The sequence below is a fragment of the Aotus nancymaae genome, unplaced genomic scaffold (genome assembly GCF_030222135.1).
Source record: "Aotus nancymaae isolate 86718 unplaced genomic scaffold, 86718_ANA_hifiasm-v0.15.2.pri h1tg000017l, whole genome shotgun sequence".
NCBI lineage: Eukaryota > Metazoa > Chordata > Mammalia > Primates > Aotidae > Aotus > Aotus nancymaae.
The window spans coordinates 74,257-89,798 of NW_026988429.1; the positions used below are offsets into that span (position 1 = coordinate 74,257).

Below are 15,542 nucleotides of genomic sequence, written 5' to 3' on the forward strand. Positions count from 1 at the left end.
GACCCCACCTCTGAAAACCATCACCTTGGGGATGAGGGTTCAACATAGGAGTTCTGGAGGGACACAGTCAGACCATGGCCCCCAGGTACCGCAAGTAGCTTTAAGAATGGAGGAACTCCCTCAGGGCTCAGCATGTTTAAGGACTAGAAAGCATTCCTGGTATGTGGCAGTTAGGAGACCTCTGGTGATCTTACCAGGGGTGGGTCTAGAGGATCTGTGGACCCAGCAGCCAGCAGCGAAGAGTGGAAATGAGGTGGCTCCATGTGGAGGTCAGCCTGCTCTTCTGGGCTCACTGTGAGTGACAGCACCACTTGGAGGTGATGGAGGTGAGAGCGTTGCACTGGCCACCTGTGGAGTGGAGACTGAGGATGGCATGAGTGAGTCTTCCCTCCAATTAGCAGCTGCCTTCCTGTGTGTGTCCGAGTATAAGGGGTGCTTTCTAGGGGGTAGAGAAGGATGCTGGGTTATAGATAAGGATCAAGCTCAGATGCTACAGGGTGATATTGAGCCTGGGAAGCCTGGAAGTTTTATCACAGAAAACTGGCTCCTCATTGGCTCTCTTCTTCTTCTCCCGCAGCTCCACCTTCTCAGATTCTCTCCTTACTGAACAGAAGAGGCAATTGCTGGACACCTGGTTATCCCTTCTCTCCCCTCGAAGGTACAATGCCTCTTCCCTGACCCTCACTCTTAGTTGATAATATCCCTTCCTAGTTCATTGTTAAAAACCAAACCACAACAAAAGAGGCAATGGAGAGAACTTCTGCCAAACCCAGCACAGAACAGTCAGTCGCTGTTCACAGTCCTGCCTGCCCCGTTTGCATGACTGTCTCACACACAGGCTAGCCCCTCACAACCGATCAAGAGCACCATCCCAAGGGCACCCCACCCCCACACCATCACTGTTTGGCTTGCCTCTGGATCTCTTCAACAATCATTTCACTTACTTACCAGAAAACAGAAGCTTACCTTATTTTAACTTTTATTTTAGGTTTGGGGGTACAGGTGCAGGTTTGTTACATAGGAAAATTCATGTCATGGGGATTTGTGGTACAGATTATTTCATCACCCAGGTACTAAGCCTAGTACTCAAAAATTATTTTTTCTGCTCCTCTCCCTCCTCCCACACTCCACCCTGAAGAAGCCCCCGGTGTCTGTTGTTCCCCTCTTTGTGTTCATAAGTTCTCATCATTTAGCTCGCACTTATAAGTGAGAACACATGGTGTTTGGTTTTCTGTTCCTGTGTTAGTTTGGTAAAGATAAGGGCCTCCAGCTCCAACCATATTTCTGCAAAAGACATGGTCTTGTTCTTTTTAATAGCTGCATAGTATTCCATCGTGTATATGTACCACGTTTTCTTTATCCAATCTGTCATTAATGAGCATTTAGGTTGATTGCATATCTTTGCTACTGTGAATAGTGCTGCAATGAATGTTTGCATATTTGCATACGTCTCTATGGTAGAATGATTTCTATTCCTCTGGATATGTATCTAGTAATGGGATTGCTGGGTCAAATGGTAGTTCTGTAACAAACTTTTTTGACTGCACCCTCCTCTGCAGCTGCCAGGCATCACCCTGTTTCACTCTGTGGCAAAACTGCTTCACAGTGTCTTCTGGACTCAGCTCCAGTTCCTCTCCTGTGAAACCCTCCCTGTTAGGAGTTCTTTGGGGACCACTGCACCAGTGCTACTCCTGTCAAGGCCGTTAGTCTTCTCCATGTTGCTGCATCCTGTGGTATCAGTCATTTCCCAGGCCCCATCTCACTTGACCCATCACAGAAACCTTCAACTCTGTTGATATTTGTACCATGAGCTTTACTCCACAAAGAATAAAGGTTTTGAAAACCAGATCTTGTCATCAGTTTTTAAAATTATGTTATAATGGATACATAAAAAAGAATCTGTGGAATGCATATATTAATATTCAGGTTAGATACAATTAGTCTAACAATCAGGGTGGTGCCCTTCCCACCCTGTTGAGGCTTACAAGTGTGGGGAAGTTATTCCCCTTGTACAAATTATGAGAGAGGGTTCAGAGAGGTTAAGACACCTGCTGGAGGCAGAGCTAGGATTTGAACCCAACTCTGTTTGACTCTAAAATCTGTATTTCATCCAGTAGGCAGCACTGCCATCAAGAAAGATCCAGGTTTTTTGGAGCCTGAGGCAAATACATTTCAGAGCCTGGTTTTAAAATATAAAATTATAAAATCACAGTAGGATTTTTAAATTTCTTTGTAACGGGCCGGTACAGGGAAAGAGGGACTTTGAAGCCTAAGCTTTGTTAGCTTCCCAATCAAATGTGTCTCTTCCCTGTTCCTGCCCTACTGGGAATACCCAAACTGCTTGTCTGTTGTTCACTCACTCCACACACACTTACCAAGCACCTACTACCTGCCAGGCTTGTTGTGGGCACTTAAGATACATGGGTGAACTGAAGAGTCAAAGATCCTTGCTTTGCAGAGCCTATTAAATACAGATCAACAACAGATGCATATCCTTAGCATTTCGAGCAGGTTAGAAGGTAAGAAGAAAACTTAGAGCCAGCTATGGGGATAGGGAATGGCCAGGTGAGCTAGGGGTGAAGTATATTGTGAAATAGGGTGTTCTGGGTCAGACTGGCTGAGAGGAAGGCCTGGGATTAGGGTGTGGTAGAAACCCAGTCACCCTTGAGGAGGCTGCTGGGAGGATACCCTGCTGATTGGTTACCAGGCACTTATGGCCTTGATCAGTAGATTGGCCTAAAGTACCTGGGGCTGGGTGGTCCAGGGCAAAAGATGACCCCAAGGAGAAGCAGTCTTCAGGAGATATCTGGTGTTCCCCCCACAGCAGGAACACACCTGTGGGTGCCACCAGCCTTGGCCCGACTTTCCGCAACAGCAAGAGCTATGGAGCCCCAGGTCAGCTGCCTGAGGCCAGTTATACACAAGCGGGGGAGGCCAGTTAAGCAGGTGGGGGGGACCCTGCTCTCTTGGTGGACAATGACAGGTTATGAGAAGTGGGCGATGATGCTGTTCCCTAGGGAGAAGAGTGGAGGGGTGGCAAGAAGGGCCTAACCCAGCAACGGGGGCTGGGCAGGTGACACGTGTCTGAAGCCCAGGTGCAGCCAGTCAGGCGGAGAGTGCAGGCCCAGGGGCAGCTCCTGGGAAGGGACCTGACTGATGGCACCAGGTGTGGGTGCTCACTCAGAAGGACGCCTCGGCAGAACATGGGCTATTCTTCCTGGTGGAAGCCCAGTTGCGGGGAGGGGTGCATCAGCTCAAGGGAGAAGGGTCCTTCCAGGGGGACCAGGAAAGATGTGGAGCCTGGGCAGATGGGGTGGCCAGAATGGGACCCATAACCCTGCTCCACAGGAACCCCCAGCTCCCTAGGGCACCCCCCACCACTGTCCACAATGACCTTGCCATTGCCCCTAGGCCTTGGGTGGGCTAAGAGCCTGCATGTGGGAGGGGGAGTCAGAAATGTAACTTCAAGAAGTTAGCCCCAGCTGCCTGGGCAGGTTGGTGGCCCCAGCCCATAGCCATGGCTTCCTGGGCACACCCACCCCATCCCTGTCCCTGTTGGGTTCTCAGGGGAGGGCTCCATCTCCTTCCTCCCAATTCACATTCACCTTGACTAACAGCTGGCACCCTGGTGGAACCCCAACCACCAGTGTCCCTTGGGAGGGCAGTGCCCTGGGCTAGCAGGGCCAGACCTCCTGGGGCCCCCTGAGGTGGAGGGGGGCAGAGGGTGGGACTAGCATATGGGTAACAGCCACACACACTTACCCAGGAGTGTCAGCAATGAAAAGGAACAAATTCCTCTTTCCAGACAGTATCGAGTCTTCCAGGTAGTATTTCTGCTACTGCTGAACTGAGTGAACTGAGTGTGTGAGCCTTGGGTAAGGCCTAGGCATAGTTTCTCAACTCCTTCCCAGCTGCCTGAGCCCCAGAGCCTGTCCTCTGGTGGTGGACAAATAGAATTATAAGCAAAATCTTCTCCCATCCCAGCAAGCCTCTCTGCAGAGGTAGAAGAGAAAGAAAACACTTTTATCCCTGAAGAAGCATTAACCCAGAGTGAGATGGCAATGATCCGCTAAGACGTTGCAAATACAGAAAGAAATCTCACTGCTAATCTAGCCAGCGGGTCCAACCCACTGCACACGTTTTAAGAGAAGCCATGCTTAGTCCTCATGTCAGGGGACTGTGCAGCACCTTTGGTCAAATTGAGTTCATCAGAGATGCAACCTCAATTCACCCGACAACCTGTGTCTGCTATTTGACTTCATACAAAAGAAAAACAACCCTTATCTTTATGACAGGAGTTAGATTTACCACACAGAGCAAACATTGGGTTCCCGCCCTCCCACGGAGACTGGGAGATAGGGTCCTGGCTGCTCTGATGATGACATTTCAAAGACTGGGCTCCTAAATCCTTCAGGAACACAGTCCTGTGTTCCAAAGCTGACAAGAGACTTATTTTGCTGTCAAAAAGCTTTGCATGCCCCTCAAAGGGGTAGAGGAAGGATTTACAATGACAAGTTTTCCAAAGAAAATGCTCTAAGAAAAGGGAGAGAGGATACCTCTTCCCTTAACAAGAAGAATTAAGGCTCTTCATTGTATTTTTTTTTTTTTTCCCTTTTTGCCTTAACCCTGTTTCTGAGAGCATTGTCCCATGACTCCTGAGTCATACCACAAGTTCTGCTGACCCTAGCACAGGGACTTTGGAGTGAGCCTGTTTTTTCCTTATTGCTTAAAAAATAAAAAACTCAACTTGCTTAGTATTTGGCATAAATCTGCATGTTCCCTTTGAAGCAGAAGTGGTGAGAAACCTCTCGAACAAAGAACTGAGGAAGGAAGTGGCTTTTTATTCCACTGGGAGCTGCAGTGGAGCTACTGCCTTATTCACCAAGCTCCCCGAGAAGCAGCTTCTCTCCCCTTTTATAGGCTTACAACGTTAAAGGGGAAACTGAGGTGAAACTATGTCATTGCCCATTTGCTGGATGTCCGACCTTACAATCCTTTGGCTTCATTGATTTGCTAATTCATATGCAGCATGAGCAGGGACTGGCAGGGTAGGGGGCTTACAGAGGCAAGACAAAGGCAGTAAACTATTAGTTGGCAGAGGTGTTTCCAGAAGGGAGGAGACGTGGGGGTATGACCCAGTGCCGGTTCCAGCCAGTAGGAAGAGATAGCATGGGGAGAAATGCCACATATAGGTGAAGGGGAGGAAGGCAGCAAATCACACTGCCACGTATGCACCTATGCAACAATCTTGCATGTTCTTCACATGTACCCCAAAACCTAAAATGCAATTTAAAAAAACATTTATTTGCAGCTCTTTCAAGTTATACAGATAGCAGAGACACTGGGAACCGAAAAGGGAGTCATCTTCCCAGTTCTTTGGTTTTTTTTTTTTTCTTTTTCACCCTCCTTTCCATCTGGAGGGGAGGGGAGGAAGGAGGTAGAGACTGGGCAACAGAAGGAGGCGAGGGGGTCTCCCCTCTCACCCTCCGCTTTGAGAATCTCACCCCCCTCTTTTTTTTGAGTGAGAATTCTCACTCTCACTTTCAGCCTCACTGTCGGGATCTTCTGGTGAGACAGATTGGTAGTGGTTCATGTAATAGGCCTGTGCTGACATTTTTTCTTGAACCACAGCAGTAAAAAATCCTTTTACCATCTGAAGGAGCAAGGGCATTAAGCAGGGGAGCAATATGCATGCTCCTATCATCAGTAACACACTTACAACAATAGTCTTGAGTCCTCCTATAGCAGGAAACCAATTCCCAAACATTGATCCAGGGTCGAACCCATGCCAGACCTGTACGGGTACATGCACCAGTTTTGTCATGTCCCTTACAATAGTTTCAACCACCTGGGCCTGGTCATCTATTTGCAGGCAACAGTTGGTTAAGTTCAATTTTCCACATACCCCTCCTTCAGCTGCCAGTAAGTAATTTAAAGCCAGTTTATTTTGCTAGATGGCATTTCTCATTTTGGTCTCCTACTGTGCCAGGGCAGTTAGAGCCTGGCCAGTTTTGTTGGTCAGGATTTTTAGGACAGCTTGCAACCGAATGATTTGATTAAGCATGTAGATTGGAGTACGATAGCCCCACGAGCCATTCTCTGCTCATGTGGCTGGCCCTTAGTATTGTATTATTCTCTCAGGGGGCCATTCATTGTCTTTCCAGTCCCCTACAACTAGGCTTTGCTTGTTTCGTGACGAGTAGACAGAAAAACCTAACAACTCCCCAGTTCTTGGAGTAATAGGAAGAAAGAGGGCTTGATAGTGCCAAGGACACAACCGCCCATCCACTGGTCTGGCAGTTTGGTGTAGGCTCTGTGCCCACATATCCAGTACAAGCCAGGAGGTGCTACCCAGTCCTGGTGGAGTTCCAGGTGGGTCCAGGCTGCCTGTAAGGTGAGAAACTTTTGGAAAGGGTTGGTCTCGGTCTTATTTAAACTTCACCAAGTGATTGTTTTACTGGTTCCATTATATAGCTTCTGTTCCAAACAGTTCAGCTTTCCCACTGGGACCATCATACCCCTTCCTATTCTGGCCAGACAATAGTGTCCAGTGATGGAGGTTTTTAAGATTCAGAAGCTGTTACTCAGGCCCTTTTGCACATAAGTCGCATTAGGGACAGGGTCAGCAGGCACAAGCTTGCGTGCTTCCCGTGACCACCGGTTCCCATAGTAGTTCCTCCACACACATAACAAGAATGCACTTTTAAAGTCTTGGCCACCTTTTCAGTTAACTGAAAGAACAAGTTTCTTTCTTTTTTTCTGGGAGAGTTCTGGAACTGGTTCATTTAATATATTATAAAAAACTTGAAACACCAGGTGGCTTGATTGTTTCTGGATATCTTCTGGAATTAGAATGTTAACCATGGGGTCCAGTCCTTTTTTATTAATTCCCATTATTACAGATTTCCCTTTCCTTCAACAAGGATCCAGGGGATTGGTGACTGTCAATTTTAATGGATTACAATGGCCAGAGGTGCAGGAGAAGTTACTCCTCCCCTTTTGGAGATGAACTGGGTCATTTTTATTATTCTTCCAAGTGGCCCAGATGACACATGACCAGTAGTCACAACCACTGCTGCATGGCCATCGGTTATGACAGATGTATTTATGCTCTGCCATATAGCTTCTCTCCCAACCGAGAGAGCCACCCCTAGACCTTGCTTGTTACTATTGACAGCTGCACAAGCATAGAATTTTATGGTGACCTGCTGAGATATTTTTTTTTTTTCTCAGCTTTAGTAATTACTTGTTTCCCCTAAAAAGGGACCAGTTCTCAGCCTTATTTCGAGTATGGTGGACATGGTAGGGTCGGATGGGTTATAACATACATCAGGTTGGTTGCTCCCTGGGCTGCACACCCTGTACTGGGTAGCATTATATAAACAAGTTCCTTTGAGGGCTCTAGTGCCTTCATAGCTGTAAAACAAGAGCACTGTGGCAACCTTTCGTTCTACCTTAGTAACCTTATGTATGCACTGGAAACAATCCTTGGATCGGAGGTTGACATCTAGTGGGGTAGCAAAGATACAAGTCCATAGTCCAAAGAGAAGGAGTACCGGTCCCACGGGGGCAGTCCTCATGCTTTGGCTGTGTGTAGACCAGTCAGCTTCTGGGGTGTGACTGGAGCAGGGCTTGTTGTCTCAGTTCTCCTTAAGGTAATCTTGCATGGGTTATGGAGATAGGGCTTCACTTCCCAGGTGTCTGGTGCTGCAGGTTTCACACGGCTGTGATGGATCCACGCAGGAACTCCCTTGACCTTCACGGCAGTTGGAGTTGTCAGAATGACAGTTTGGGGTCCTTTCCACCTTGGTCGTAGGGGAGCCGAGTTCCAGTCCTTGATCCAAACTCGGTCACCTGGTGAAAACGGGTGAACTGGGAAGAATAACCTGACAGACATGGGGATGTGACCCTGTGCTGGGCTCCAGCCAGCAGGGATAACATTTATTTGCAACTCTTTCAAGGCTTACAGATAGCAGAGATGCTGGGAACCGAAAAAGAAGTCATCTTTCCAGCTCTTTGATAATGTTTTTTCATTTTCACCCTCCTTCCCATCTGGAGGGGAGGGGAGGGAGGAAGTGGAGACTGGGAAATAGGAGGCAAGGGGGTCTCCCCTCTCACCTTCAAGAAACCCTTAGCCCTGAGGAAGTGAGGTGAGGTGTGGTTAAGGCAGCTCCCCAGGCTGGGCTGCTGGTCTCCCCCTGTCCCTCACATAGGCTTCCCTGGTCACCCCCCACTGTTGCAAAGCAAGACCTGACTATGAAAGCTTCCACATGCAGGCCAGACACACGCATCTTTGGGTTTGCACTTCCGGTATTATCTGCAGCAAGTGCTCAGTTGCAGCCAGCTTCCCAGGAGGCTCCAGGACCCATCCCTTTATTTAGGAATTGAAAATGAACTGGAACTGAGGACTTCTGAACTGGAAGACATTTCAGAAATGATCAAATTTAATAGTTTCCAACCTTTTGGGATCGCAGACACCTTTGAAGATCTGATGTAGAAAGTGAGCCCACAAATCTGCACACCACTGCGAGTTTAAGGAGCCCCTGTGGTGCCCATGTAGCCCTTCACGGTTAGCTGAGGAGGCTGCAGCTGAGTCCTGTCTCCCGAGGCAGAGGTCTGGGCTTTTAGTGGGAAAAAGAGCACCCACATCACAGCAGGCAGCAGCAGCTCACTGGCTACACCAAGTCTGATTAAGAAACTCTGGTGAGCACTTTTGAGGGGCTGCATTTTAGAGGCTTTATTTCAGGTTTTCCATGTGGCTGATCAGTTCTATGTTCAAGGCTGGCTGCCAGGAGTGGACTGGAATTGCTGGGGCTCTACATCAGTGCTACAGAGGCAGATGAACTGCAACAATAGTCTCTTCCCAGGAGTACAAAGTCTCAGTGACAGGAGCCTCTGTCCCTGACCCCAAACCGTCCTGTCCTCTACTCTGTGGGCTTCTGAAAGGAACAGAAAGGACCACAGCCAAACCTGCACCTACAAAGGATCTCAGCAGAATCCGTGTGGCCTACACCTTCCTCATCCCATGAGCCATGGAGTTCAGGGTTCAGGAAAATCCAGCCAAGTGCCCTGCACCGTGCTGTGAGGCCATCCTAAGGTCTGCAATCCTGAGACCCTAGCCAATGGAACAGACCCCCTCTTAGTCAAGGGGACCCCAGGGAAACCTGAAAAAAACGAATTCCTGGCCATGATGGAAGGGGAGGTCAGAGAAGCCTCATAACGGTCTTGCACCTTTGGAGTATAGGGCCCCCAAACTGACCAGCATGAATGTTAAAATAGGCATCATTAGATTATTCAGAACGGACTCTGTGACAATCAGGTACAGATTATGAGCACCTGAGGCCATGCAAGGCCAGAATTAACACACAACCTAGAAACCACAGAGTCTCCTTCACTGGGTTTTAAATTGACCCAGGATACTATGGCTGACTTACCTCCCTGACTCTGGGACAGCATCACGTGGCAGAGGCAGACCCTCTCTCTGAACTGAAGCATGCCTTTGTACCAACTTCATGTCTTTAGGAAAGCTGAACTCTTTCAAACAATTGCCAGTTGGAAAATCTTTGAATCCACCTGTGACCTATAACAACCCCTGCCCCCACTTCAATTTACTTCATCTTGTTAGGCTGAATCAATGTACACCTTCCATGGGTTGATTTATGATGTTACTCCAATTCCTGTCCCCTCAAATGTGTAAAACAACTGCCCCGGGCATATTTTTTCAGGACCTCTTGAGATCCCCAAACCACGGTCACTCATATTGGCTCAGAAGAAACCTCTTACAGATAATTTAACAGTTTGGTTTTTCTGTTAACAGCCCCAGCCGCAGGCCTTGGCACACCTCTTGCTCAGCTTGGGAATTTCCAAACTGGCTACAGGCCCCCAGCCCTCCCCTCCCAACCAGCACACGCTTCATCTCACCATCAGCTCCACCTGTGCTCACCTGGGTGGGCCTCTGTCAGCTGCCGATCCGCACCTGTTTCCCACCCCTCCTGACTCAAGGGCGCCCCCTCTGTGGGTAGTGCTCACTGTCACTCAGCCCCTCAGTCCCTGAGCTCCCTAGGTTCTCCATCTCTATAGGGTGCTGGTATCCTCGGGCCAGGACTCCTTTAGTATAACTTGGCTCCTGCTATGAAATGTACATCTAGTTCCTAGAAAGTGTGACTGAGTCCCCATGTAAACCTTCTTTGTCACCTGGACCGTGGCGCATAGCCCCCACCTTTCTGCTGGTGGTGAGCAAGGAAGCAGAAGCTTCAACTGGGCCGGCAAACACCTGACATCTAATGCGGTGCCAGTCTCGGGATGAAGCTGATGTCACACACAGAATGGCAGAAAAACCAGCAGGTCAAACCTACTTTCAGGTCACCCTGTCTGTCTTCCTGGAGCTGGCAGTTTCACAGGCCATTATATTACCTCTATTACATATGGCAATTTTAAGTGGCTTTTCAATAAGTGCAACATAAAAGTTCCAACTGTCAAGTTTACCCTCCTAACAAAGTTATTCTGGATGTGATGTCTCCACCATTGTCCTGTTTCCAGAGCCCCAGCAGGTATGTCCTCCTCAGCAGCAGCCTCGCTTCCGGCATCTGGTGTCTTCACACCAAGCCCAGGCCCGGCACACCACAGGCCCTCGGCCACTGTTTGTTGAATGAATAAATGACAAGGAAAGCCCAGGCTTCTATCAAGAAAGCTACACAAATGCAGAAGTCACACTAAATCCTGGGAGCAAGAGGTGACTAAATGTCAACTGAGGTCACTGTGTTTTGAGGAAGCCACAGCCACTGGCGAGCATGGAGGGAGAGACAGCACAGGAACAGATCACAAACCTCTCCCGCTCCGTGTGATCGGCAGGTTTCTGACTCTGAATATTGGTCAGACTCACACTAGCAGTACTCAGTGGTGCTTTGGAGCAGCTCCTTACCTCTTGTGATTCCTAGGCCAACTCCTGCTTGACACTGAAGTGTTCTGAGAATACTCTAACGATGACCCATGGACTTACTACCCAGACTTGATGCTCGTTAGACAGTTCCTCGGAGGTGGTGTTGGATGCCAAAGATCCAGAATCTCAGCAGCCTGCACCTGCTGGCCCTGGGTCCCTGCTGCTGGTTCCCAGCTTTTGGTTTCCGCTGAGGAAGGCTGCAGGGCAGCACCTTTAGGGGAAGCCTTGACTTTTCCAATTCTGGGCTCTCTCCAGTGTTTTCCTGAATGCCCCTACCAGAAACCTGGCCGTCATCTCTGAGCCCTTCCTCATCCCTGTGTGAATCATTCCAACTCCTGCTGTTTCTGCCCCCAAATGCACTCCATGTGGTTCAGGTCTCACCTTCTTAACTGCCTCACTCTGGTAAAGCCACTGTTGTCTCATGGGCCTCTGCTAGCCCAGGTGAAGCCAGAGCTAGGCACAGCCTCAAGCCGTGCAGCCCACTGGATGCAGGGTTTAGTGGGCAAGCAATGCCTTTGAGCAAATAAAAAAAGGGTGCCTTTTTATTTGGCCAGTCTCAGCTTCATGCCATGGCTCATGGCTTGGCAAGCAGAGGGAGGCCCGACTTTAGTTCCCATGAGCCCCTCTGGGCCAGCTGCTCTTGTACAGTGAGCACCTGCATCCCTGTACTGGGGGCCCTGCTTTTGCCTGGATGCTGCACAAGCCTTGAGGGGTAGCTGCTTCCATTCCTACCTCCTCAGATCCATTGTTCACCTGCAGCCACAGTGATGCACGCACGTGCACACACACACACGCACGCACACACACGCACGCGCACACACACACCTCTCCTCCTCTCTGTGCATATCAACATCCTCCCCTTGCTCTTGGGATAGAGTCCAAACTACTTAACCTAGATGATGGGCCCTGCATGGCTGATCGTCAACAGGTTAGCTAATCTTTGGAAGGGAAGTTTCCCTTCAGTAGCATGTAAGTTGGTGTGGAAAAGAGCTTTTCCTGTTAGGTTTTGCTTTTGCCTATCTTGTGTACATTGCACCCTTGGAATCGGACCCCTTGAAATGTCAGCACCCCAGCATGTTTTATTGACTGAAATAATGAACATTTTGGTCAGGCGCTTGCTGGCTTGCACGTGTTAACCACTTGCTTTTGGCCCAATATTCCTTGTTCCTACAATATAATGATAAACTGCTCATGTACTGTTTCTTTGCCCAGCAGGAAGACATACCTTCAGGGTCAGGAAAAGTTTGCAGAAGGAATGAATGCCTTGAAAGACACTGTGACCAGCTGCTAACACCCAGAAGCTTGATTGCTCAAGGTATTATCCGACACTGAAGAAACACAGACTTTTCCTCTCAATTCCCCTTCCTTACTCTCTAGCTGCATAAAAATGTTCTACTGCTGCTGCTTTGTTGAAGTGAATTTGAGTGACCTTGTTCTCCTGCCTTCTCGCTTTGGTCAAACGGAATAAAACTTTCACTATCTCCAAGCACCCGTGTGTCAGTGTTTGGCATCAGCTCCACACCGGGTACAAAAGCACGAATTTCGGCTTCCCCAACATCTGCAGTGCAAAATATTTAACAATGGGCATGGCACAGCCTCTGACCAACAGCCAGAACACACACAAGCCACAAACAGGCATGCCTGTCAGCTGAATATCAACTTTGCTCCTGGCCGAAATGATCCCCGGACAGAGGAAGTGCATCGCACACAATTGTTTACTGAATCAATGAATGGGTGGAGGTGGAGGCTGGTGAGGTTAAGTGCAAGGAACTGCCAATAATTGATGCTTCATGGACCAGGGAAACCTCAGCAGGGAGAAGCCTAGCTGAGAAGGGCCTTGTTACCAAGCATGGGGACTTGGCCTCTGACCAGTGGTGACCGATCACAGGGTAAATGGCACAGTTCTCAGGCTTGTGGTGTCTCTGTACAGGGACCAGGGTGGATCTCAGAGAGTACCAAGTGTGCCAGGTGAAAGAGAGATGCTCAGGGCCTGAACAGCCAAGAGGATCCTGGGCTGTTCCAGACCCTGAGTCTCCCCTTCCAGGTCATTCCCTATGACCACAAAGGGGAATGTACACTGGGCTTCCTGCTCTGCTACATACAGTCCAGCTCTTTGACCCTCGGGTTTATGATTATCAAACATTCAGGAGCCAACCAATGAGGCAGCCTTGTTGGGAGAGACGGCACAGGGACAGAGCACAAACTTCTCCCCCTCCACGTGATCAGCAGGCTTCTGACTCTGAATATTGGTTAGCATCACACTAGCAGGACTCAGTGGTGTACTTTCTAGGGGTGGGAGGGCCCCGGACGGTATTTCCTGGATGCCAGTGAGCAGCTGAGAGCTGAAGCTCCCTGGACACTCAAGGCTCTTGTGGTGACAGGTGAGGAGACATGGGTGGAAGGACAGGGCTCTGAGCCTGCACCTTCCTTGGGATCTGGAGGCTGGGTTGTTTTTTGTGCTTGGCTTTTATGCCCTCTCAGCAACATAAATATTTGTTATCAAGGCGGAAGGAGTCTTTGCTGAAACTTGTGCTTGGACACAAGATTTCTGTACTGTATGGTCCCTGGAGAAGGACCAAAGGGTTGAATATGTGGCCTGCCTGCGGCAGTTGCCCTCTCAATGCACCAAGAAGCTGAGAGATCCAGAAAAAGGGAACAGAGGGAAGAGCGGTGGATAGTTCATCTATCAGGGCTTTATAGAAGGTATTTTATTCAATTTTCAAAATAATTCTAGGGGCCAGGCATGGTGGTTTACACCTGTAATTCCAGCACTTTGGGAGGCTAAGGCGAGCGGATCACGAGGTCGGGAGATTGAGACCATCCTGGCTAACACGGTGAAACTACATCTCTACTAAAAATACAAAAAATTAGCCAGACATGTGGCACGTGCCTGTAGTCCCAGCTACTCGGGAAGCTGAGGCAGGAGAATTGCTTAAACCCGGGAGGCGGAGGTTGCAGTGAGCTGAGATCGTGCCACTGCACTCCAGCCTGGAAGGCAGAGCAAGACTCCATCTCAAAAAAAAAAAAAAACCACCACCAAAAACTCTAGTCTTCTCCCATGTTCTATAGATGAAGAAACAGAGGCTCAGAGAGGTTAAGTGACATGCCCAAGGTCACACAGCTAGTAAGGGACAGAATCAGATTCCATTGCAGGTCTTTCTGACCCTACCTTCTCCCAGTGGCAGAGGCCTGCTTCCTCATGGGCAAAACCAGAAAGACACACCCTTGAGCAGGTCTCCCCGTTCCTGCAAGGCTGGAAGCCATGCAGGCATTCACCTGGTTTCCTCTCTCTTCCTCAGGCCTCCCGTAAAGGCGTGCATAGAGTCTAGCTCTCTCTCCTGGACTTTGAGATTTCAGACACAGAAGTTTGTCCATGGCTCCTTATCACATCCGCAAATACCAGGAGAGCGACCGCAAGTGGGTCGTGGGCTTGCTCTCCCGGGGGATGGCAGAGCACGTCCCAGCCACCTTCCGGCAATTGCTGAAGCTGCCTCGAACCCTCATACTCTTACTTGGGGGGCCCCTCACCCTACTCCTAGTCTCTGGCTCTTGGCTCTTGGTCCTCGTGTTCAGCCTCAGTCTCTTCCCTGCCCTGTGGTTCCTTGCCAGAAAACCCTGGAACATGTTTGTAGACATGACACTGCACACAGACATGTCTGACATCACCAAATCCTACCTGAGTGAGCGTGGCTCCTGCTTCTGGGTGGCTGAGTCTGAAGAGAAGGTGGTGGGCATGGTGGGAGCTCTGCCCGTTGACCATCCCACCTTGAGGGAGAAGCAGTTGCAGCTGTTTCACCTCTTTGTGGACACTGAGCACCGTCGTCAGGGGATAGCAAAAGCCCTGGTCAGGACTGTCCTCCAGTTTGCCCGGGACCAGGGCTACAGTGAAGTTGTCCTGGATACCAGCACCATACAGCTCTCTGCCATGGCCCTTTACAAGAGCATGGGCTTCCAGAGGACGGGCCAGTTCTTCTTCTGCATTTGGGTCAGGCTAGTGGCTGTTCCTACAGTTTGTTTCACCTACCACCTCCCTTCTGCTCAGGCAGGGGGTCTGTGATCTCTTTCTTTGTGTATTGTCAGAATATAATCAATTCGGCTGTAGCGGCAAGCAATCCCCAACCTTTCACTGCAATGATACAATAAAAGCTTATTGTCCATTCACATCCGAGTCCCACGTGATTGGTTGTGGGGTGGCTTCTGGGTTTCTGCTTCACTCAGTCTTTTTGAGTCCCATCTGTTTCATTTTTCTATTGCCAGGATAATGTTGCATAAAAACAATCATAAAATGAAATAAATATTTATTTAGCTCATGAGTTTGCAGGTTAGCAATTTTGGCTGAGCTTGGCTGGGCAGTTCCTCTGGTCTCATACTGCATTGTACAAATGCGGTGGGATCAGCTGAAAAACTAGGTCAATGGTGCTTTTTTGTTTTCCTGCAGGCTAGCTCAGGCATGGCTTCAAGGAAATTGCAGAGGAGCAAAAACAAAAGCAGAAACAAACAAATGTGTTTTCAAACCCCTGCACGTGTCCCCTGCATGTGTCACATCTCCCCCAAACTCAGGGGGCGAGAGGAACCTGCCTCTGTAGTGAGAAGAGCTGCAAAG

At 49.2% G+C, this 15,542-nt stretch overlaps 2 protein-coding genes and 1 long non-coding RNA gene across 5 annotated transcripts in view; 2 read left to right on the plus strand and 1 right to left on the minus strand.

The window, feature by feature from the left end:
• LOC135275608 (centrosome-associated protein ALMS1-like) overlaps positions 1-15,542 on the minus strand; it is a 271,819-nt gene that overhangs the window by 30,824 nt on the left and 225,453 nt on the right. Inside the window, exon 23 of one of the 3 annotated variants that reach the window (XR_010343217.1) lies at positions 195-348. The exons of the other annotated variants lie outside the window; for them this stretch is intronic. The gene's annotated coding sequence lies outside the window, so the exon portion shown is untranslated. The remainder of the gene's footprint in view (positions 1-194; positions 349-15,542) is intronic. 3 annotated transcript variants of the gene reach the window in all.
• Positions 342-1,848, plus strand: LOC135275612 (uncharacterized). The gene is made up of 2 exons (XR_010343222.1): positions 342-658; positions 1,560-1,848. It is a non-coding gene; the product is annotated as an uncharacterized LOC135275612 (long non-coding RNA).
• On the plus strand, positions 13,144-15,100 carry LOC110568302 (N-acetyltransferase 8). Its single transcript, XM_021670946.2, has 2 exons — positions 13,144-13,320; positions 14,239-15,100. Exon 2 carries the CDS (start codon positions 14,313-14,315, stop codon positions 14,994-14,996), a length of 684 nt encoding a protein of 227 aa, XP_021526621.2. The 5' UTR covers positions 13,144-13,320; positions 14,239-14,312; the 3' UTR covers positions 14,997-15,100.